Source organism: Lepisma saccharinum, chromosome 21, assembly GCF_977018435.1.
Source record: "Lepisma saccharinum chromosome 21, izLepSacc3.1, whole genome shotgun sequence".
Lineage (NCBI taxonomy): Eukaryota > Metazoa > Arthropoda > Insecta > Zygentoma > Lepismatidae > Lepisma > Lepisma saccharinum.
Window position 1 is genome coordinate 5,703,635 of NC_139249.1, and position 24,723 is coordinate 5,728,357.

Sequence of the window (24,723 nt, forward strand, 5' to 3'; positions counted from 1 at the left end):
GAGGGGCAGAAAAATGTGTGAAGCCTCTAAATATTACGTAGAAAATGCATTGAATTATCATTTTTTTCTTGGCCGTATGGGAGTAGTAAAGGGACAGATCTGTCAACAGATGGAGGGGATGGGAACGGGTGGCGCCGTCAAGTAGTTGTGGGACGTCGTAGTAAGGCATTTTGTTGGTCAAACTGAAGGAGCATGGAAACAAATAGGCTTCATTGATACATACGATTTTTGTCGAATATCGCCACCCGACAAAGCATCTCACTACAACATGCGACAGAAATTGCATGCATGGCACTCGTATGGAATTGATTTTGTTGGCAGTCTTTGGACTGCAACATCCAACAAAAATCGCATTCGTAAACAAGAGCTTTAGATTGCAAATATGCTGCTGGAATTTTATTACTCTTCTGGCTCACTTCACCTTATTTAATGTAGCACTGCTTACAAAGGTTTTCTTTCATCATCCTGACGTATTACTGGATTCGCACAAGTTAACATAAGTTTACTATGACATTATTATTATTAATAATTTATTATTATTATTATTATTCTTAGATATCAAGAAGAACCCAACAAAACGGGATATATATTGAATACTATCACCAAAAAGTGAAACATAATTCTGCATTGATGAACATTATAAAAATTTGGCAAGTGCAATCTCCCAACCTCAAATTTACTGCAACACTAATATTGCAATGAAATTAACGCCACTCTCTGTCCTGTCTGTTTAAACTCATGAGAGATGGTCCTTAAGTTTTGGTATATTTGGCAGAAAAATGTTCTAATACAAAAATGTGAATTTTGGGAAACATAACACTAACAAGTCAAAAAAAGATAATGCCAATTTTTGGTGTCATAATAATATATCGGCATCTGAGATTGATTCATTTGAAATTTTTTGTGCGTCGCCACTTATGGTCATTATGCACCCTTCAGTATATACGGGGAAAATTCCATTATCTAAAACCCTTACCTTAAAATTAAAAAGGGGGTATGGAAAATAACTTTCCTAAAATAACTTTCAAGATATTAAACTCTCACGAAGAGACGTAGGCCATGTGACTTACAATTTGAAACAGTAGTTTAAAAACACCATGAAGGTATAATTTCAGATATTTGCCAGAAAATGCGTTAAAATGATAATGTGAATTTTTGGGGAAAATAACACCGAATAGTAAAAAATAAAAATAATAAAAAGTACACCAATTTGAAAGAAATATCAGTAGTAGTAATTTATTGCATTGGTAACAGTGAGTCCTAACCTAATACTCAGCAAAATCACCACCGTTGTTCTGGCATTTGTCGTAGCATGGCACTAAATTTTGTATTCCCATGGCATATGTGTCTGACAGCAAAGACTGGAACTATCTCTATCGCAGTGTAGCTGTCAAATCCGTGTCCTGCCAGAAACCTCTTCAGTTAAACAAAGAGATGATAGTCTGTACATGCAAGGTCTTGGAGTGGTCCAAGATATCTCACCTGAAGTGATGCAAAGGGCCCGCGTGTACTCAGCTGTATGGGATTGTGCACATTCGATTGGCCTTCCGTGAATTGTCTACACCATCGTCTGACCATACTATCACTCACGACATCCGGTCCACACACACCTCACACGATTGCTGGTGGCTCTGTGCCAAATTCTGAACGTGCAAAAATCTGATTACTATACGTAGGCTACATCGCAGTCGGCGGGAGACTGTACTGTGTGAGAGCTGCAATCTTTAACCTAGAACTGTCCTAAAACAGCTGCATTGCAACTTTACCAGATTACAGTTACATGCCATTTCTTCCTGCCCGCATGTGTATGTCGCTCTCCGGACACTAGTGCTGCGTACAGGCACCATTGGAACTTTTTTCAGGATGCTCCTCATGTATATGAACTTTCAGAAGCTGTTATTAACAGCGTGTTCCTGTTTTAATGTTTGGTTAGCTAAATCAGGTACCTATACGTATACAATGCAATTCTATAAATTGCTTACATTAAATTTCTAATACCTACATATCCTTTTCGTCAGCAATAATGGTATAACTGCATGTTGTCAGTTTCACAGTACTTCACTTGGATATACTGTACTGAAGCAGAAATCCCATTGATAATGTAAGGAAATATGACATTTTCTTTTGTACAATTCAATTGTTTCACTTATATGCAAGAGTTAAGTTGTTTGCTTTACAGAGAAGAGAGAAGTAGCTTTATGCATTGAAAAATGAGTCCGCATGGTTCTTGCAAGCGGAGGGTTCCAAACCTCCGTGGAAATATCAACATATAATACCGAGAATGTATAAGGAGACTGATAAATTACAAAATGTATTTCTTAATCAATCACTCTTCACTCCAAGCTCATTTGGTCGTAACTTAAAAAAATAATCAGGTATTTTATTTTAAACTTACTGCGTATGATAAAATTCCGTAATCCTTCCCTAGCTTGTGAATTGTAAAATTCACTATTTTGCAGTTTGAATTCAAATCATAGAGAATAGAGAAATTAAGTCAATTTCATAGAAGATAATATTGGTACTTAACAAATCCATACCTGGATCTGTAGGTGTTTATTATTTCCATTTGCAAAAAACATCGATTTAGTTTAGTTTGTAATTGTCAGGGAAAAATGTAAATTTTGTCCTGGAAAAGTCAGGGAATTTCATTTCTGCTTGTTTGTAGCCACCCTGAGCCAAGTGAAATTTAGCTAAGATTAAAACAGAAGGTCAGTTGTGAAACATATCCAAATTCCAAGTGTTTGTGTGGCGTGGCACAAACAGTTTCTATGAGTGGATGTGAACGGATGCAGAATGTGACTCATGAATGTTGGCCCACAAGAATCCTGATATCAGACCACATTCAAGTAGCTGATTGAAGCTCTTCATTATAGAATGGAAACACTATATTACAATGCAAATCCATGTGTACTTGTTGTGACTGAATTGTCTTTATTTCTGCTCACGGTTTATGCAAATAGTGTGAACAAAATTATTCTTCCAATTTCTTTACACCTGCATGAGTTCACATTGGATTCACACCTAAGATCACCATCACTAAATGAAACATGTGCAAACACTAATTCTCCCTCTTCTCGACTACTGTGATGTAGTGTGGTGCACATTTGTTTGAAACAGTCAAAATTCAAAAAGTTACAGTTATGCTACCTATATAACAGTAAAAAATTCAGTCTTGGGTGTCTAATCACCAGGAATTCTGCATGAATTTTTCCCTGTAGATGTGAAAAATTGCAACTTTTATTAATCGTAATTCAATTGAATTTAAATATATTTATAAATGCCCTGAGGCAAGTTTTTCACAGTTTGGTTTTTTTTTATCGAGGAGGAAAAGAAGAAAGCTGCATGGGAAATAAGACAGAATTCTATCAATCTGTTTATTTTGTTAGGTGTCCTTTGCAGAACAATCTATCTGAAAGATAGAAGATTATTGTAAGATAGGATATCTTGAAGTTGAGTAGGTAAATTTGAGTTTGAAATTCTTATACAATGAAGAATTTTTTGTAGATTAGTATATCCCATAACATTTGTGACTTGTTTGTAGATGCATTTCGAGTCTGAATACGTGAAATGACAAATGTAAACTCCACACTTCAAATTAAATATTTTAAATATATATACTGTTGGAAATTGGATTAGAACTTTTGGGTACGTTGGAATCACACAGACCTTTTATATTGTGTTAATATATCTGTGTGTGTATGTGGGTGGGTGGTGGTAATATGCAAGATTGAAATAGGGAAAACAGCTGCTTGTATCCTTGAATTTTTGGAAAGTTTGCCTTGAAAACCGGAAGTGTGAATTTTATCATGGTTCTAGAGTGGCCACCCCTGTCCTCCAACTCTAAACTAGAACAAAATGTCAGTTCATGTAAAAAAACATACAGGTAAATATAATATGATAGCAGACTTCTGACATCTTTAGTTGAGGTATAAATTCAGGTGCTGACATCTTTGAATCGTAGATATGTTATTATTAAAGCCTGATTAACATGATATCATTAATTGGTATGCCAGTTCGACACTGGATATCCGATTGGCTTCCAGTGGCTGGAAAGACAGTGTATGGCCTTTACCGTTTACATTGTGTCAATGGCTGGAAGGACACTCGAAGGTGGACAAGCTGGCATCCAGCTGCAAATCTTTGTCAAAGTGTCTGAGGTGAGAAGAGTTAATTCAACAACAAAATTTCTGTCGGCTCCAAGTGATATGTTGAACACAAGTTTTTTATTTCTTTTTTTGTTTGGACATGTCTTTGATAGTAAAGTTTGATATGTTCTTTTCCCTCGATATGAACTGTAATGGTGCACTTTGGCCGCGGTGGCTCAGTCGGTAACGCGTCTGACTACCATGAAAGGTCCCGGGTTCGATCCCTGGCCGGTTCAAATCCGGGAACTTTTCTAACGTTGGAAGCGGCCACGGGGCCCACCCAGCGTCGAATGACATGGGTACCTGGGGGAAACCCTGGGGGGTAAAGGTGGTCAGGGGCATGATGCTGATCACATCACTCCTACTCACGACCAGATCAAGAAAGTGTGGGGCATTACCCCCACACCCCCTATATGCCTTCATGGCGTGGTGCTAAGCACAGGGGAGCACTTTATTTTTTTTTTTACTTTAATGGTGCACTGTGGGCTTCATGATTCCTGAAAAAAATCCAGAGATTTCATTTCAAATCGGTGTATTTGCATGACTGGCATGCTATTGATATCATGTAAATTACACCTAAGAAAATTGCATATTTTTATTGAGATTCTTTTTACAGCAGATTTTGTATTACATTCTGATTTGTACTGAATGTGAACCATCAGTTGCTTGCTTTTTATTATAAAGAAATAGTAGTGTAATTTTATTTCACCATTTTAGCGGTGTTGAAAGGGTGCAAGGGTATCTCGACTTGGGAAATATTGATAACCACTGATTCACACGACAAACGCACTGTAAGCTCTCATGAGGTGCTTGGTATTATGACTGGTTGAAACTTCTTACTCAGTCAGAAGCTCCTCAGACTGTCATTTTTTCAGTCAACTTGGTACAATCTTAACCTTTTGTTGAATGATCATCAAGTATACATTTTAAATGTCCAAATGTTATGGCATAGAATAGATGATGCTATTTTTTTAATTTCTCATTTTGCAGGAGATAAAGTACGAACAGTCCTTTGTAGTAAAGGGAAATGATTACGTAGCCTTGGATAGCAACAAAACCCTTGCAGAGGCAGGAGTGCAAGATGGAGATCATTTGTTTCTTGCAAGTGGAAGTAAGTGTATATTTTATTCATTTATTGTCAGTGAACGGATGTATATGTAAATACATATTTATGTATGAAGCTGAAATCAGTTATTTTGTACTATCTTTGTGTATCGTGGCATGTAGACAAGCAAAATTCTGATTTTATTTTCCATATGTGTACATATATTAGGCTTTAGAACATATTTTACATGTTTTAGTTATTTTTACATATTATTTACATATTTCAGAACATTTCTCAACATATACTCCATATCCGTGCCTCCCCGATGGTGCAGTGGTAGCATCGTTGCCTTTGTAATGAAGGGGCCTCAGATTCGATTCCCGTTGGAGGCACATAGTGGTTCGGATCCCACTTTAAACTGTAGGTCCAGTCCCAATTAGCCTTACTGTGCATAAAGTGGACTTAAAACACCAAATTAATCAATCAATCAATATACTCCATATTCATGAAATAACTACCGGTACATGTCCCCATGTGGCTGAAAGAGTTGGGTGAATTTCTTGCGGATAACTGAGAAATTTGAAATACACTCCCATTACTTCTTGCGATATTGAATGCAGTTTTAGTCAATATATAAACAAAAGGAAATTCACATTCGAACACTTACATGAAAATTTTGTTACTAATTTTTTTCGAAAACAGAAAATGAAAACCCATTTTGTTTCTTTCACAATTAATGTCAATGTAAGCACTGTATTTTATGTAGCTTGTGTATTCTCATATTATTAAAGAGGTGAATTGTACATATTTAGCACATATAAATCCGTTCCATGTTTATTGTGTAAGAGACTAGCCTGCCAAAAACAGATTTGTACCTTTCCGCAGCAGTTTGTACATAATAATAAAACGGTAGGCATGTTAAACAATTTCTTAAAACTAGTGCTGAGTCAATATTGATGTTTGAAAATTGTAATAATTAAAATTTGTTCAAAATATAGATTAATATATGGGTGAAAAAGGGTTAGACTCTAATTATGCATAAATTTACCAATGGTTTTGCTTTAAAGCATGCAATAATTATATGAGAATATTAAAATACATGTTATGTAATAGCAAAATCCAGTTTTCAAACAAAACTGCTGCAAAATAAAATGAAACTTCAAACTTTGCGTAATTTCCATGATGATTACACTCCTCAAAAGTGTTTGTCACATGGCATTTTGGCAGGCCCCATCAAAGACAAAGTGCCAGGGAAGTATCGGCTGCTTTCGGTAAATGAATTCCAACCGATACTTTCTGATTCCGATACCATTGGTATTGAAATAAATAAAATAAATTTTAAATGTTCTGCTACAATATAACCTTTATTTTCAAAGTAGGAGGAAATTTGTATCAGATATACCACTTACTAGAATTAGGGTTACCAGATCGCTGTAAGGGAAATGTAGGACATGCTGTCCCAAAATGTAGGACAATAAGTCAAAATGTAGGATGCAACACATTCTCAATAAATAATACATATTTCTATAGAACACGTTAGGAAGTAGTTGAAAAATGACACTTTTCAGTTTTTAAAAAAAATATTTCCCAATGAATGTTTAAATGCAAAATTTCAAATCTTGCAATCATACTAATCAGTGCACCTCTTACTACTTGATTTAAGTGGTACTTCTCAGAGGAGACAATTTTTATCAAAATTTCAAGTTTTTTCAAACTATATATTGATGTTAGAGTGGACAGTCAAACTCGTTGAAATTATAGGGACCAATACCAAACATTTTACAGAGTTTATGAAAAATAATTCTCTCGTGAGTCTGTTGTGCTGATGATAATCAAAGTACTCTCTCAACATTTGAATTATGACCTGTAATGGCAAACAAATATTCAGCAATTACTGTAATTTAAAATTTTTTCATCTTGGGTAGTTTTTAGTTCAATAACAGGGTGTCTACCAAAATAATACATCCAGAAATTTTGACTTTTTCTGGACTTTTCTAGATCCTACTTGGGTAAAGTTGGAAATTAGTAATTAAGAAAATAAATCTTTATTTAATGAGAATCCCTACCAAAGGGCCAGTTAAGATGAAAACTGAAGCCGAATTTAAGAAGAGAATTAGATCTGCTATCTCGTATTAATGCATCCTGAACTGTGTTTGGCAGACAAGCAAGGCTTTGGCATGTGGACTCACAGCCAGTATAATCTTATGTGGGGTTTGTGTCGGTTCTCCCTATATGTTTATGACTATCCATTCATCCATCTTATCTTACCATCATTCATCCTCATCTTCGCGATTAGCCAATGGGACAGAAAAGAGTGAAGTAAAATAAACGAAATCAACCAATCAATAGCAAAAATTCTTGACCGCAAGAATAATTAATTGAGTTTTTAGTGACTTCTTGACCTACTTGTTGATTGTTTACTTTTTCTTGACTTCAATGACTTTCTTGACTGGCAGACAACTTTGTTCTCTATACCCCTGCTTTACAATCAAATTATATTGAATAAGATTGGGCAACACCTTGTTCCATCAGTATAAACCCTAAGGCAAGAAATTCTGCTCAGGCATTGAACAGTGAAGTTATCAGAAAGTGGCCCCAAGACTTTGTTCATTAATTGCTTCCATTTTCCCGTTTGTTTAATAGCAGGACAAACTTTATTCTTTTTGTGCAATGACTGAATCAAAATAAATTTCACTATTGAGTTTGGAAGCGCAGTCCATAGACTTGTAATTTGCATGACTTTTTTCTGTTACGTATTTTCGTAATTAAAATCATGTGATGCTCAATATGTAGGACATTTATGATATTTTTCAAATTCCCCCCGGATACCGGACATAAGGCTAAAATGTAGGACATGTCCGGGAAAATCCGGACGTCTGGTAACCCTAACTAGAATGCAATAGTAATTTGGTAACTGCATACAAATTAGTAGAATGTAATAGGAGAGTTTTTAATGTTAATAAACTTGTTCGTAGCTGAAATAGTAAGTACTTTCTCAGTGTGTATGAAACATGAATTGTTCAGTGGTGAAGCATCACCTTTCCAACAGTGTAAGCCTAGCATCAGCAATTTATCCACACACTCCTAATTTTTTTACAAAGGCCCAATTTGTGGTTATTTTCCTCCACAGATGGGAAATTTTTAATAAATTTCTGCCTAGCATGAGTTATTGGATATTTGATAATAGATTGTAATGGTTTGAATTTTTTTCTAATTTTCATGTACTGAAATTTTGATGCAAACATGGTTCAGTGGTAGAGAACGCTACAAAACCTTATCTTTGCCATGATAAACAAGATGCATTAGATGAAATAAATAAATAACTTGCACATAACATTTGAAATGTTCATCATGCCTTTCACATAGAATGCAAGACAAAACAAAACACACTTAAAAAATGTAAAGAACTGGTTGATCTTTACTGGATTTTGTGTTATATTAATTAATTGCTGGCCAGCTACAAGGTGAAGGGTTAATTAATGTGTTTTCATACGAGGGTCACTATTTATATTTTGAGCCTAACAATGAAAAAACAGGAATTTGGCATTGAAAACTGCTTTATTGTTTTTCGAAGTATTCTCCTTTATGATGAATACACTTTTTCATTCGTTCGAACCATTTGTCAAAGCAGTTTTTCCAATCTTCTTGAGACACCTCCATAATATGGTTTTTGAACGCATCAACGGCATCTTCCGCCGACGAAAATCGTTGTCCACGCAATTTATTCTTGACATTTGGGAACAAGAAGAAGTCATTGGGTGCCAAATCAGGACTGTACGGCGGATGACCCATCAATTCGATTTTTTGACTGTTCATAAAGTCTGTTAGACGAGATGTGTGACAGCTGGCATTGTCTTGATGAAGAATGATCTGACGGCATTTGTTTGTTTTCCGTATTTGACCGAAGACCTCTGGCAAACGAATTATTGTGTACCATTCAGAGTTGACCGTTCTACGTTCCTCTAAAGGCACAGTTGCCACATGACCAGTTCTCCCGAAAAAACAGGCGACCATTTGTTTCGATGTGCTTCGAGCGCGAACAACTTTTGTTGGATTGGGTTCATCTTGAAACACCCATACAGTCGACTGCTGTTTACGTTCCGGCTCATATGCATATATCCATGATTTGTCACCTGTTACAATCTTATATACGTCTTTTGAAGCACCACAATTGTATTTATTGAGCATTTGTTTGCACCAATTGACGCGAGCGTCTTCTTGAGTTTTTGTCAAATTGTGTGGGATCCAACGAGAACATACCTTTCTCACAGCTAAATGATCATGTAATATTTTATATATGCTGGTGGAACTAATGCCTATGGTTGCCTCAATCTCACAGTATGTCACATGACGATCTTGCAGTATTAAGTTTTGCACAGCATCAATGTTTTCTTTAACAACAACTGATTTTGGACGACCTTCGCGAATCTCGTCGGTGAGCGAATGGCGGCCACGATTAAATTCGTTATACCAGCGTTTCACAGTGGCAAAGGATGGGGCTTCATCGCCAAATGTGGAAATAAGTTGATCGATGCACTCTTGTGTTGATAATCCACGTCGAAAATCGTAAAAAATCATCGCACGAAAATGTTCACGAGTTAATTCCATTTTATTGTTGTCGCGCTATCTCCAAGGCAACATAAACAACACAAATGAAGCTATTGACAAAACATTTGAAGTACGTTATGGTCATTAATGCCAGACGATTCCGTGCAAACGTCAAATCGCGCCTAACTTCAATCAGTGTTGCCAAGGCTCAAAATATAAATAGTGGCCCTCGTATGTGTATTTCTGTATGTTATTGCATGTATTATTGTACTTGTTTGATTTGCTTTTAGTGCATATTATGTTCCATTCTTCATAGCCTTCACAGTTGGGAAGTGGTCTTTCAAAATAGACCGTTGCCATTGAAAATTCCAGTTCTGCAGGGTGAACTTCCACGGACTCTCACCCCGACTATAAAAAGTCCAGTTTGGCGCAACAAAAAGACCTTTTTTTTAATACCACTTTCACAATGACTGGAAACTTCATGTCCAGGGACAACCACTATTGCCGGGATAGCCCTTGTCTCCCCTTTCTTCAAGAGTTTAATCCACTTATGGTGGCTAGACTGATGATGAAAAATAAATGTAGTATTTGGTAAAGCCAACCCCTGTTTGGAATCCCCAAGTTCCCCATTACCAAAGATTTGCTTATATAAGATATTTCTGAGTCGCATCATAGTGCCTAGCAGGCTGAAGTGAAGATGCTGCATAAGGAGACAAATAAAATGCTTCCTACTAGTTTCGCTATAAGGTTGTGTTACTGCGTTATTAAGTCGAGGATGGGCCACAGAGATATTTAAGCTAATTGTGTTAATGAAAGTGCCAGTGGTAAGTCCTTTTTCAAACTACATCTCCTCCAACTGAGTAGCTACGCATAGGATAATCTAATATGCTGAACTGCACAATCGAATAAGTACATATACATACATGCAGTAACATATAAAAATACATATGAAAACAACTCTTTACCTTGTAGCTGGCCAGCTATTAATTGTGATGGGACAGATTAATTGGTAATCTATCGGTATCAACCGATACAGGCATATCAGTTTATTGGTAAAATCCAATATACTGTATCTATAAATATCTTATGCAAAATTCTGCCATTTTATTATAATTTTTATGGATAATCTCCATGCCCTATTTTTTAAAAAAGTAAATGTCTTAATATGCAACTTCTTGTGCACTCCAGTCACCTCAAAACACATATTTATTACGGAGGTCAGTGATCCGTGCAGGTTCTTCAAGGCCTACTTATATCGGATCAGACAATTTTATATCGGTACTTTATTGGTATGAGCCAAAATTTAAAGATCAATCCGATCTTAAAAAATAAAAAAAATAAAACTTTTTTTTACTAGTTTTCCATTAGCATTGTCAAAGATAAAAATGGATTTAGGAACAAGTGTATTTTTAACTGTACTGTGTTTCCTTTTGTGTTCTTGTTCTCTGACAAATAGAACTAAACATGTTATGTTTAGCACAGAAGCTATTTGTTGGGCTATAAATGTTGTAATTATAAATACAGTAACCCCTGAGTTCGTAAGTCTTTACGTAAGTCGAATTTGTAAATTGCTTAAGTGTAACTTCGTAAGAAACTGCAATATTTATTATTATTATATGTATATACATATATTATGTACACAACATTATTTTATAAGTGAAACATCATGCAGCTGTATTTACTTGGATATAAAATGTAAAAGTATGAAAAATATATATAAGAATATAAAAACAAACTGAAATCACACTTTTCAAATAAAAAGGAATGTCTTGTGACAGCTACGTACAGTTATTACGTAACTGCGAATTTACATAAGTCGTGTATCATGAGTCGGGGTTACTGTACCTACAGATTAAACAATGTTTTAATCTTGGATCAATCTTTTTAATAAGAGCATTTTACAGCATCCACCCATGACCTCCAAACAATTGCTCGAAGTGTCTACAAAACCTTAAACAGGTTGTACTTCGTTCAATCAGAAAAGAGTAAGACCCATCTGATTTGGATGTGAAGGTCTCATAGCAGAGATTTTAGGTTTTTAGGCATGCTCTACATATTCTCCCCCTTCCTCAATACATGGACACCATCTCTCTGGAGGCTTTATAGGTGCCCGATGGAACCAGTCTTTTGGGGTGTACGACTAGGGTTACCAGACGTCCGGTTTTTCCCGGACATGTCCTACATTTGTGTCTTATGTCTGGCGTCCGGGAGGAATTTCACAAATATCATAATTGTCCTACATTTTGAGTGTCATAATATTAATTAGGGAAATATGTCTGTCAGTTGAACAAAGAGAATCATGCAAGTCACAATACAAGTCTATAGACTGCACTCCAAAACTCAATAGTGTAATTATTTTGATTCAGACATTGCCCAAAAAGAAAATAAAAGTTTTTCCAGCTAGAACAAAAGCGGAAGCAAAGTTTTGGGGCTTCGTTCTGATGATGTCACTGTTCAGTGCCTGATCAAAATTTATTGGCTTGAGTGCTGGTTCAGTGTAATTTGAAAGAGTTTGACTGTTCAGTCTCTCATGAATACGTGACCTGAAATTTTGAGAAAAATTGGCTCCTCTGAGAAGTACAGTGCGTTCAATTTAAAAGCGGTACGTAAGGTATATTTGAGTCTTGTTTTTGTTGTTGTCGTCCGTTATGTTATGTTAATGTCCATTATGTTATGTTGCTGTCCATGAGACAGGGTCTGTATGTAACGTGAAACACCGATGTAGGAGGACTGTACTAACACAAGAAGCAGTGACTAATGTTAATGAAATAATGACAAGATCTCCCCACAAACCTTTACGACGCCTAAGCCAGGAGACGCAAATGTCTGTAGGATCAGCCCATACAGCAGTGAGGAAAATGTCGAAATTATATCCATATCAAATTCAGGTTTTTCAAGAATTAAAACAAATTGACTACCCTAATCTTGTACTCTACTGTCAATGGTTGGACTTCATTGGGAATGACATCACTGTGTTGGACTACGTGTTCTTTTCCGATGAAGCATGGTTTCACCTGAATGGTTACTTGTCTTTACAATATTATCGAACATGGAGCTCTGAAAATCCCCATCTTTTCGTGGACTCCCCCCTCCACCCTCAGAAAGTTGGTGTCTGGTGTGCCATATCCAGGCGGTCAGTGGTAGGGCCCATTTTTTTAAAAAAAAAACACAATAGATAGTGAAATTTACCAAAACATTGTAATGCAGTTTGTTGCAATGTTGGAACCAGAGGAACGTCAGAGCTGGTTTCAGCAGGACGTTGCAACTCCGCATACTTCCAATGTGACTATGGTTATGTTAAGAGATTTCTTTGGACTCAGGATTATTTCAAAGGGACTGTAGCCTGCCAGATCTTTCAAGTCCGGACTACTTCTTGTGGGGGGTTTTGAAGCAAAAAGTATACAGGCAGAATCCACGCACCTTAGAAGAGCTGAGGCACCACATCACTGAGGAAATTAGGAGTATAACTGTAGATGTCCTCCATAATGTTGCAAGAAATATGGAAAAACGTGTTAACATGTGTATTCAAGAAAAAGGTCATCATTTTCAACATTTGCTTTAAAAATCTTACTTGTATATTTTGTATATTTGTTATCCATACTGCTTTTAAATTGAACGCACTGTACCATTAAAACATGTAGCAAAAAGTGTATTGTTTAGTATAGATTACAAGTTTAGAAAATTTGCATATAAGAATTCATTATGAAATTATATATTTTAAGACTGAAAAGTATCGATTTTAAATTACGTTCTAACGTGTTATAGAAATGTGTATTATTTATTGCGAATGTTTTGTGTCCTACATTTTGGGACATTATGTACTACTCTTCCCTTGTAGCAATCTGGTAAACCTATGTACGACACCCAGGAGCAGACAGCCTCCTGTAAGGACTCATATCGATGAATTTCTGGCTCTTTCATGCTGTCAAACAAGGCATAATCAGAGGGGGCAAGGTCTGCCAAGTATGGATGATGTTTAAGGATGGTATAGCCGATTTCCTGTAGTTTTGCCCTAGTCTGCGCAGAAATATAAGGCCTGGCATTATTGTGTAAACAAAAAAGATGTGTTTGGCCCATTTACCTAGCCGTCTTTGCTGAATTCTCTGATGAAACTGGTCACAGTACCTGTCACTGCTGATCTTTTTACCATGTAGTAACCATTCCAGCACCAGGATTCCGTCATCATCCCGGAGTACAGATGGCAGATGTTTACCACATGTGAAACTTTTTTTTTTGTGGGCCATTTTCATGCTTTCATTGCATTTATTGCTGCTCCTTACAGGGTGCCGTAACCAATTCACAATCTCTTATGTCGTTACACCTCTTCTCACAATGAACAGGTTGTCTGTAATGCCATGTTCCGTGATGACACAAAAGCACATCACTTGTCGACTTTATGCCAGATATTAATGGGAAATACCACTTGTTCCGTGGTGTCAACTTGCGAGAAACCTCTGAACTTCCAACCAAGGTCACTAGTTACATGAATCAGTCACTTTTCCCCTAATGAGAAGCATGTTAGTCTTATTCATTTCCGATCAACCTAAATAAACATCAAAGAAGGGTCTGCTGCTTGGTGTATGGGGAAAGATGGAACACACCACACTTATGCTGCAGATTGTTCAACCAGTTCTAACTGCATGAAGAACAAGAGACTATAAAAAAAATGTTAAAAGTTTTGATATGAATTTTAGCCTAAAGAGGGAACAATTTTATAAATATTTTCGAAAATTCTCATGCTTTTTTAACAGTAAAGAAAATATATAAATTAATTCTCTCCATACTCAGTTTAAACATGCTTTAAAAGTCCTGCAGGATTCTAAAAACGTATAACGTTTAAAGTAATAGATTTATTACAATGGACTATTGTGCGTTACACAGAGGAATCTTTAAAATTAATGTTTGATGTGGTTTGGTTCATCGCCAGATCGGCACAATTCACGTCCAAACACTTTTGCAATCTTCGTTTGGATCCAAGAATTGCATTCTGGCGGTGCTACATGGCAAATCTGCTACACTTCACGAAGCCTTAAACTTTTCGTACCATCTCTGGATACTTGTCTCCACTGGAGATGTTGTTTGGAACCTTCTTCACAACAAAACAAAAGATTTTAACTTAGCAAGCCATAACACAGACTGAGTTACTTCTTGCATCGATGCCATTTTGGAATCACGTGATCGCATGATCACCTGCATACACGTCATTTAGCAGTGTGGGCAGAACAACATTTTAAAATTTCCTTTAAAAAATCAGTATTTCGTTGTAATAATCATAGCCTTGTTTCCATATTAAAAACACTAAGTAGCTGACCAAGGCAGTTTATTAAGATAAAAAACACTTAACAGGTAATGTTTCAACCCTGTATCAGGGTCTTCCTCAGACGAAGAAAGAGGAAGACCCTGATACAGGGTTGAAACGTTAACTGTTTTTTTTGTCTTAATAAACTGCCTTGGTCAGCTAAAAAGTCTAGTGCAAGACAAATGCAATTTAGTGTTCTACAGTTTTGTACATGCTACGACATGTTAAGATGTATTATTGAAAAGATTTATTAGAGTTTAATTGTTTATTTTTTGACTTTTTACTACAATTGAAATAATGCTATATTTCATGTTAAAAATTTCGAACAAGAAGTATAAATGTCCAAGGATTATAGTAGTTTTATGAAATTCGTGGACTACTGTCGGTGTCTACCTTAGGATTATCTTGAGTGGGGAAGGGAATGAATTTTTTTTTTTTTTTAGGAATTTATTGTAATTATATGGTTTAATTGCAGTTGATGAAGAACGAACGTTTGCATTTAATAATTGGTGGATTCTTGCGGCATTAGCTTCGGCTATTGGTCTCATTGGATTGATAGCTGTTAACATCTTGTTTGCGGCGAACTACATTCCATTTGATGTAAGTACTTCAATAGTTCATGTTTTACTTAGCATAAGGTGACCAGGCATCTCCTATTAGCTGGGACAGTGCCTTTTTTTGAGTCTCTGTCCTGATTTTTTTAAAACTTAAAATGGAATGCCAGAATGCCCCTTTTTGTGACTACGACTTCTCGGCATATTACCTTATTGTTACTGAACTACGATGGCACAGTAATATTCAGTCATTCACTTATATTAGAGTCTGCACCACTGCAGTTATTTGGGAGCATAAGAAACGATTGATGTGCCGACATTCATCACTCTGCACGCTGGTAAGAAGAAACCGATGGTTTTGAAAGCACACTTTGGTAACGTGTAGTGGTTTTCACTGCATATTGCCATATTATGTAAGTTATTTGCACAGTATTTTTTTAAATTAGTTTTCAAAAATAAGTATTTATGATAGGGGTCACAGGTTCGAATCCTTCTTTCAGCATGATTGTTATTTGTGAGTGTCCCTTCGTCGATTTCATCATATCATCATCCATCTTTGTGATTCGCCAAACGTGGCAGAAAGAGGAAGTAAAATAAATGAAGCAATTAATAAGTATTCTTATGACAAAACAGTTTTTATGTTAAAATGTACACATTTTGCCATCCTATTTTTTTCCATTTTTCTTCTCGTCGTCGCCTTGTAATCAAGGGGTCCCGGGTTCGATACCCGGTGGAGGCACAAGTGGTTCGGATCCCACTTTAAACTGTAGGTCCAGTCCCAATTAGCCTTACTGTGCATAAAGTGGACTTAAAACAACAAATCAATCAATCAATCAGTTTTTCTTCTGGGAAATATGAAAAATGTCCTATTTTGTTTTAAGATTCTGGTCATCTTAACATAGCATATTTGTTTATATTCCATTTTTATATGTTTGCCATTTATATTCTTGTCAGAAGATGAAAGTTGTTGCAGAAAATAAATTTTTTTTGTATGTTTCCACTGATGTTAGATGAAGTAAGTTTTGGCTATTTGTTAGTACCATATTGTTGAACAGGCATCTAACCATATCACAATATGACCTGTGGACAATTTGCGGGAAACATTTTTAAGATCACAAGGGGTCAATCAAATTGACCGCCATTATTTTAATTTTCAAAATTATTGTAAGTCAAGGCCTCATGTACATTAAAGACTAAAAGAGGTCATAAGGTGTGACCTGAATTTTCTCAATGCCACAGTTGCAGTAACTTACGTAATGCGCGACTTACGTAAATTCGCAGTTATGTAATAAATATCGAAAATTACAACTACTAGTGCATATGAACATGTTTGCGTCTTTTGCATCTTTGACATCTTTTACAGTATGCAACGACATACTGCAATGGCAGGAAGAGTGGAACGAGGTAAGGGGGGACAAGGTTCGTGCTATCAAGCACACGATTGGTGCATGGCATTCCTCCCATTGAAAAGAAGGCATTTTAACTCATCTTACCCATGGTTACTTCCTGCAAGGGCTTTACCTTTGCTGTGTCATGTATGTAATGTTCTTTTAACTGTTCACAGTATATTCTTCTCAAATGTGCCGATTTTACTTCCCTCAGGCAGTTTTAAACTTCCCAACGATGTTGGGAGATGATGACATGTTTTTAGCATTTTGGGAATTGTGGGCTTTTTGCACTGTTTCGTTTCTGAGAAAGTTTTCAGACTATCCTTTCATTTTTTAAAGTGTTGTATTTGATCTATGTAAGTACAAGGACAGCTTCCACTTTTAACCTTTTCAAGGGATCTTTACACCCTTTTTTAACTCTAAGGTAAGGGTTTTAGATAAGGGATATTTCCTCATATACTTACATGGGTGCAAAATGGCCACACATGCCAAAGCACCCAAATATTTTAAATGAATCTAATTAACTGACCTCCTTAATTTCTTATTATCACATGTGACACATATTCTCACATAGACACTTCCACCAAATAAGTACTGTACCTGAAAATTTAAGAAAGTAGGAGGGAGGAAATAAAGTTCAAATTTATTGTGGAAATTTATACTGCCCCTTCTCCTTTGGTGGACTGCTATCAGGTAATACAGGATGTGCCCCAAACCTTAACCAGCCATAGCTAGGAGCAGGTCGAAAGCACCTGTGAATTCCACATTACAGGGGTCCAGTGGTCAGACTAGGATGGTGACACAGCACTAAGGCCTTTGGTGCTCAGCACAGGTCTAAGGTTCTGTTCAGCCCAGGTCGGTAGAAACCGGAAGTGCTTCACATAAGTTTCTAGGCGAGTGCGGGGGTAGTGCAACGGAGGGGTGACGTTGGGCAGAGAGCAACGATGTCAGATCTCTCAGATTTTCTCTCCGCGCCGGCCCTCTTACGTGCTTGCTGAACTAAAGCTCTGATTCTCTGCCGTCTGCTGGACGGTAGAGGTCTCAACACAGTGTGCGGTGTTGCAACCACTTGCAATGCATTTTCCGTTCTGTGGATATTAACGGATTGTCGTTCCGAAGGTGAAAAGCACGCTCTGAAATCTATCGGCTTGTGTTTGTTATTGCGGTGTTCTTCTGTGTTTTCGTTAGTTTCTTGATTTTACATTGTTGCTTCTATTTCGTTAATTATTATTTATTGTTGTGTTAAGAGTGCGGAGTGCATGAAGTGAGCAAGGAGAACAATGGCATGTTTTTCTCCAGAATGCTATAAGAAATAGCATAAAAAAGGCAAATGAATGTTTGTCCTCGGCCGAACAGTGTTGAACGTGTATGCCTATTTCTGGGCAAAGAAATTATTGACTGCATCGACACAATGAAGACTCCCACTCCAACATCTGAAGCAATGGGGATAGCAATGTCAGAGGTCGACTATTATTAAAATTAAGAGAGACTTTAATGAAAACAAAGAGGGAAACTTTCTACACCAAGTAAGAAGAAGGATGATATGGGGCGATTAGTCTTGAAAAATATGATAGTTTTACCCAGGCTGCTATGCATGTTATGTATAGGGAAAATGAGCTACCGACTTTGGGAGAACTGCATAAAATCATCAAAGACGAAGATCATTTTCCTAAAATGTCACTCTCAACTTTACGGCGTAAACGTAACAACATATTTGTATGTTCTTACATTTTAAAAATAACTTTAAAGGTTCCTGTACAAATTTTTAAAATATGTAAAATTTTAATTGCTACTTTTCATGCTAAAAGACCTGGGTTCGATCCCCGGCCGGATCAAATCCGGGAACTTTTCTAATGTTGGAAGCATCCCCGGCACCCACCCAGCATCAAATGACATGGGTACCTGGGGGAAACCTGGGGGGTAAAGGCAGTCAGGGGTGTGATGCTGATCACATCACCCCCACTCACGACCAGATCAAAAAAGTGTGGGGTGTTACCTGCCTTCATCGCATGGTGCTGTGCACAGGGGAGCACTTTACCTTTTTTTTCATTAATTAGATGAAGGACCGTGCAAAAAAAAAACATTTGTCCCATGTTCTCGATTTAATTGAACAAGTTTGTTTAAAGTTCACTTTATTCTCAGATAAGCTAATAGAGACTAGACTATAAAATAGAATCCGAACCATTGTATGACTCCACGGGGAATCAAACACACTACTAGATTACAAGACAACATTGTTAATAACTACCTTTTTTCTTTTAATTTTATACAGAGTTTTCTTCGAAGATCAGCCGTGATCCGAAAATCCCTGATTCTTTGGTTAACTCACTTTAAGCAATGTTTTTTTGGTTTATTTTTTCATTTTAAATATCATTGCTAATATGTATCATTTAAATAATCATGAAATTTTGCATTTACCAAAAGCATATATTACTTTCTAAACATAGAAATATCCTGATTGTTCAGTAGTACAGATGTAACGGAATCAAAAGGAAGCGAAAATATTGTTAATTTGCAGAAGAGAATATTTGAATACTACTGTGAATTGAAACAAAACAGTGAGTGTGAAGCCAGAGAGGTAAAGCTATAAGCCATGTGGCAGGCTTTGTCAGTAACCGACCGTTTTGTTTGTTTCAATTGTCATTTTTTGACCCAAAGCTGGATACGGGTCTGGTTGCAATGTCCATTCATGTTTGTTTAAATTGACAAGAAATTATTGCTACCTCTGCATTTCAGCCCATTTAATGTGTGAAATGAGACTATTTACATTTTAAATCCTATAAAATACGCCTAATTATTGCATGTGATTTTGCTTACACCTCGCATCCCTTCACCACTGAAACAAAAGAACAAAAAATATCTTGGCGTCAGCTAGAGCGACCGCGAGAACGAAGTGCGTAGCGAAAGCGCTTGCTGTTTTTCATTTGTTACACTTTAAACGTGGCAACATCTTCACGCCAAGAAGGAAGTAGGAGTTATTTCCGGTATGTACCGAACTGCCGTGAACAAGTCTGTAGGGTTGGGATCAGGTCAAGTTACAGAGTAGAATGCTCAGGTATTCCACTTGTCTAGGAGCCGGGATCTGATCCAGGCAAGCCTGAGAGTTTCCGCTGAACTAAAAGATAGGATCAGGCTGCGTTAGGTGTCCTGCTGCTATCCCAAGGGTTTGGGCTTCTTCTTACACTTCCTCTGGACGTCTCCTGGGAGATGTTCTTGTGTCGACAACTGAGCATAGACTCAAAAATGTATTGTGGGATCACTGCTTATATAGAATCTGAATGGCAGCCCAGGTTCTTGGTGGAAAGCTTTGATGTCATAATTCCCCAGCTTTGCAAACCCACTTGACTTATACAGTTGCCAACTTTTTGTAGTAAATAATCATGAGTTAAATTTGTAAAAATTCCCAAAAGCATGCAGCAGAAAACAAAATCCAAATTGAATAAGCATGCGCTAAGAATAAAGAAAAAAACTTTCAAATAATATTTTTGACTCTGCAGGGCTGCATAATAATGCTTGCCTGCAAGTGTGAGACGTAATCAATGTTGGATGATGTTCACTGTATTGATTTCATTGAAGATGACAAAAGTAATATTATTGTAGAAATTACATGAAATCTTTTATCATCAGCTTTCCAAGCTATACTCTATTCAGTTGTCATTTCACAACACTTTTCTAGCTTTTTAAATTTAAATGCGAAGATAGAAATGGTGTACAAACTCGTGGAAGTGTGGAGAGGGAGATATAATCGTTAACGTAAGCATCATTTCTTTATAGTAATAGGGGAAACCTGATGTATAATCATAGCCCGCTACGATCCTTCCAGCCTCTGCACTTTCGCCCTAACAAATACAATCTTCTGTGCTCGCTGAAACTCCACACTTCTCCACTAGAGGTGCTTGATCCTGACTGGTGTTGAGCGGATATTTAATTGTTAGTTTGTGTGTGTGTTCTTAGTTGTATGTTGTCGTGTCCCTCCCCCCTCATTGTTCCCTGTACTGCTCTACCCAGAAGAGAAACACCTGATGCTATCTCATCCAATTTTCAACCCTAAGTGCAGGGTGACCTTTGCAGATGTTGCAGGCCAATGAGGCTCCAGCATATGGACTTAGTCAGAGGGCTCTTCAACGTATCACTGTCAATTTTATTCAGTGCAAAGTTGTTGTATTATCATGCAAGGAAAACTTAATTTTTAGCGTTGTTGAATCTTTTGACAATGACAGCACACTTGGGCACAAGTGAAGGGGAACACTTTCATTTGCAGTGACCTTGAGAGGACTCCACTTTAGTTTGCATTCTGGTTCCAGTCTCACTTTTCTATGACTGAAGAACTCTGTGTAGGATTGATTATAAAATGGTGGTGATTCGAGCATTAAACACTATATAGGATTTAAACCATCAAGAACTGTCGAATTATTGGGCCAAACCAACAGTTATCACCTAGTCCTAAATAGAAATGAGGAATTGAGAATTGTATAGTTATTTTAATATAATAAGCACCATCCATGTGGATGCTCCTGTATCAATTTACCATTGCAATTGAACAATTAACTCCTTTCATCAAAAGCAAAGCCCTCCTCAACATCTAACCTACATCAATTGTTTGCACAATTGATATTTTTCCACATTTCCTAACCACAATGAGTAAGGATTTAATTTATTTAATCTTTCATACACAACTACCATTAAAACTTCATTATCAGCAAGCCTGTCAGAGCAACTTTGTCACGGCTTTGACTTGTGACCAGAGCCCAAAACCCTTTACAAGTTGCTCCCTAATTGTCCTCACTAATTGTCAGCACTGAAATTTTGGGGGCTCCCACTATGAATCTAATCCATGACCACTTAAACCAAAGGTGAGAGCACTAACCATTTGGCTATGCGGGATCCATCCCACCCAACCTCTATAGTGGATAATAAGTTAAGGAAATTGACCATGAAAAATTTAATTAGTATATCAATGATTTAAATTGTTCCCTGGAGATGAAATATGTACTTGTAACTGGAGGGGGGGAGGTAAAGTGCTCCCCTGTGCTTAGCACCATGCCATGAAGGCGTATAGGGGGTGTGGGGGTAACGCCCCACACTTTCTTGATCCGGCCTTGAGTGGGGGTGATGTGATCAGCATCACGCCCCTGACCGCCTTTACCCCCCAGGTACCCCATGTCATTCGACGCTGGGTGGGGTTGCTTCAAACGTTAGAAAAGTTCCTGGATTTGAACTGGCTGGGGATCGAACCCGGGACCTTTAGTATGGTAGTCCGACACGTTACCGACTGAGCCACCACGGCCACTTGTAACTCTACTCAGTTTATATTTTCACAAATGCTTTTGGAGTTCCTAGGAATAAGTACTGTAGACAGTAGGGTGCAAGTTGATGCACGAACTTTTCTTAAAGCCCACGTACCTCCCTGGTATACAAGCACGGGAGCAATGACATGGTGCTCTCTTTTGTAAGTTTATGCTCAAGCTATCGGACTAGTGGTCGTAGCGATCCAGGACTAGGCAGTGCTTAGGGGAGCATCTTCAAGTTAGACAAGGTGTGCCTTCCGTGTCATGTGGAGAGAGTATTGGTTGTTGTAATTTAGGTTTGCCTTAACCTGGTATGGACTCAGCATCTTGTCCTATATCGGATGTCGCTCCCTTGGGGAGAAGAGAGACTAAAGTATTACATAAATAATAATTAATTTTTTACAAATATTTTTATTTAAGAAAAAGGTTATGACATGCACTATCAAAGTCAGCCTGAATAGAAGACTATAAAAAAGAAAAGCATCCTCATTGGTAGGCATAGAAGCTGTGATCGAAACCGTTGAAAACCATCATCTCATCAATCCAGTTGCGGAAATGTGCAACATTTACGTACACTCCCGGTATATTTTCTTTACCACAGTCGATACCCCATGCCACAATTCCAGCCTGAGCATATCTGGTTGGATCATTTTTCAGTGGGCACACAAGGGGACTTCCACCATCACCCTAAAAAAAATGAGAAATTTGTATTTGTTTAGAAGTGCTGTCTTTTTTCCACAATTTCATTTAGCTGAAAAAAGAGGAATGTAATAAATAATGACGATGGGCAAATGTACAAAGAATAAATCAATATGAATTCATTGTAAAATGGCAAAGATAGTAAGTTCCCTATTTTAATATATGTGTGAACACAAATGAAAGTTGCATTAATTTGTTGTTATACAGGGTGGCTACTAACCGGGAATTCTGTGTGAATTTTTCTCTGTAGACGTGAAAAGTTGCAACTTTTATTAATACAAATCCCATTGAATTTATGCACCAAGGCATGTGTTACACAGTTAAGCTTTTGTTTTTATCGAGGAAAGAAGAGAAAGCTGCATGGAAAATAGAACATTCTCTCAGTCCGTGTACTGTGTTAGTGTTCTTTGCAGAACAATCTATCTGACAGACAGAAGATTTTGCAAAATACCTTAAATTTGAGTTTGAAATTCAAATACAATTAACAATTTTCCATAGATTAGTATATCCCATGAATTGTTTGTATTTACAGTCTGAGTATGTGAAATGGCAAGTGTAAACTCCACACCTTAGTTAAATATTTTAAATATATATATATACAGTTTAATATAATTAAAATTTTTGGATGCATTGGAATCACACTATTTGTGTGGGTGGTGAGAGGCAGTAATACATAAGGTTGAAATAGAGAAAACATCTGTTTGTAGTCTTGAATTTTTGGAAGGTTCGCCTTGAAAACCGGGAATTATATTTGAATTTTGTCATGGTTATAGAGTGGATACCATGTAGATTTTTAAAATTTTGTATTTGTTTTCCAATCGTCTAACTTCAACCTTAAGATTCACATACCATGTAAAATACATAAAAATATATATTTTTTTCCTGCTGATGAGAAAAATACCTTCTGTAAGTGTTATTAGAATAATTGTTGTTCTTTTACTGGGCTGAAATTCATGGACACACTTAAGTGTTTGCAAATATAGTTGTGCTATCAAAATTTTTTGTGAATGAAATATTAAGTGTCATTGTACAGGCTGTAATTTTTGTATACACTTAGGCTGAGTTGATAATTCCCTTTCCCAAAGCATCTTTTTAAACCATTATAGATACCTATGCTTATAAAGTTTGGCAGTTTAAATTTATTCCGACTATACATGAATGTTAACTATCATAAAAAGTATCATAGCTTTGCACCAAAATATTCACACAAACTTTTAAATCGTAAATTTGAGCTGTTTTTCTGAAATAAGTAAATTTCATTATAATGTGAAATGTTAGATTTACAGAAGACTCTTTACTCCTGTTTCATTCCCACTCACCTTGCATGTGTCCCTCCCGACCTCTCCGCCAGCACACACGAAACTCTCGTGAAGCTTGAAGTATGGGCCAAGTCTTGTTGTGCGAAGAGCTTGCTGGCAGATATCACGTGGCACCACTGGCATTTCCACACTCTTCAGAATCACTTGGTACTGGCCTTCCTTACCTGCAAAGTGATAAGACACTCACTCATGCAGGCAACAATAGTGAACAAATTTACAAGTTATGAATATTTCCATGTTCAGCATCTTACGTTCATGCCAAAAAAAAAAAAAGAAGTTTATAAATATGGACAAATATTTAGTGAAAATACTGGATTTCCAAGAATGAATAGTGGAGTTTGGTGAGGTTATTGGGAAAGATACGCACATGGTATACACTGAAAGTTGTAGAAGTTCAGCAACATAAACAGTTTGTATAGTAAGCAAAGAGCAGATTTA

The 24,723-nt window shown here is 36.9% G+C and overlaps 2 protein-coding genes across 4 annotated transcripts in view; one reads left to right on the plus strand and one right to left on the minus strand.

The window, feature by feature from the left end:
- The window catches only part of LOC146004418 (ectonucleoside triphosphate diphosphohydrolase 1-like), a 143,284-nt gene that overhangs the window by 9,056 nt on the left and 109,505 nt on the right, over positions 1-24,723 (plus strand). For all 3 annotated transcript variants that reach the window (XM_083143267.1, XM_083143266.1, XM_083143268.1), the window contains exons 3-4: positions 5,136-5,256; positions 15,513-15,637. In XM_083143267.1, the coding sequence (XP_082999393.1) occupies positions 5,136-5,256; positions 15,513-15,637 (246 nt within the window). The remainder of the gene's footprint in view (positions 1-5,135; positions 5,257-15,512; positions 15,638-24,723) is intronic.
- LOC146004422 (ovochymase-1-like) overlaps positions 22,659-24,723 on the minus strand; it is a 51,324-nt gene continuing 49,259 nt past the window's right edge. The window contains exons 11-12 of the mRNA XM_083143277.1: positions 24,286-24,449; positions 22,659-22,954 (exon numbers count right to left, since the gene is read on the minus strand). Coding sequence (XP_082999403.1) covers positions 22,754-22,954; positions 24,286-24,449 — 365 coding nt within the window. The 3' untranslated portion in view covers positions 22,659-22,753. The remainder of the gene's footprint in view (positions 22,955-24,285; positions 24,450-24,723) is intronic.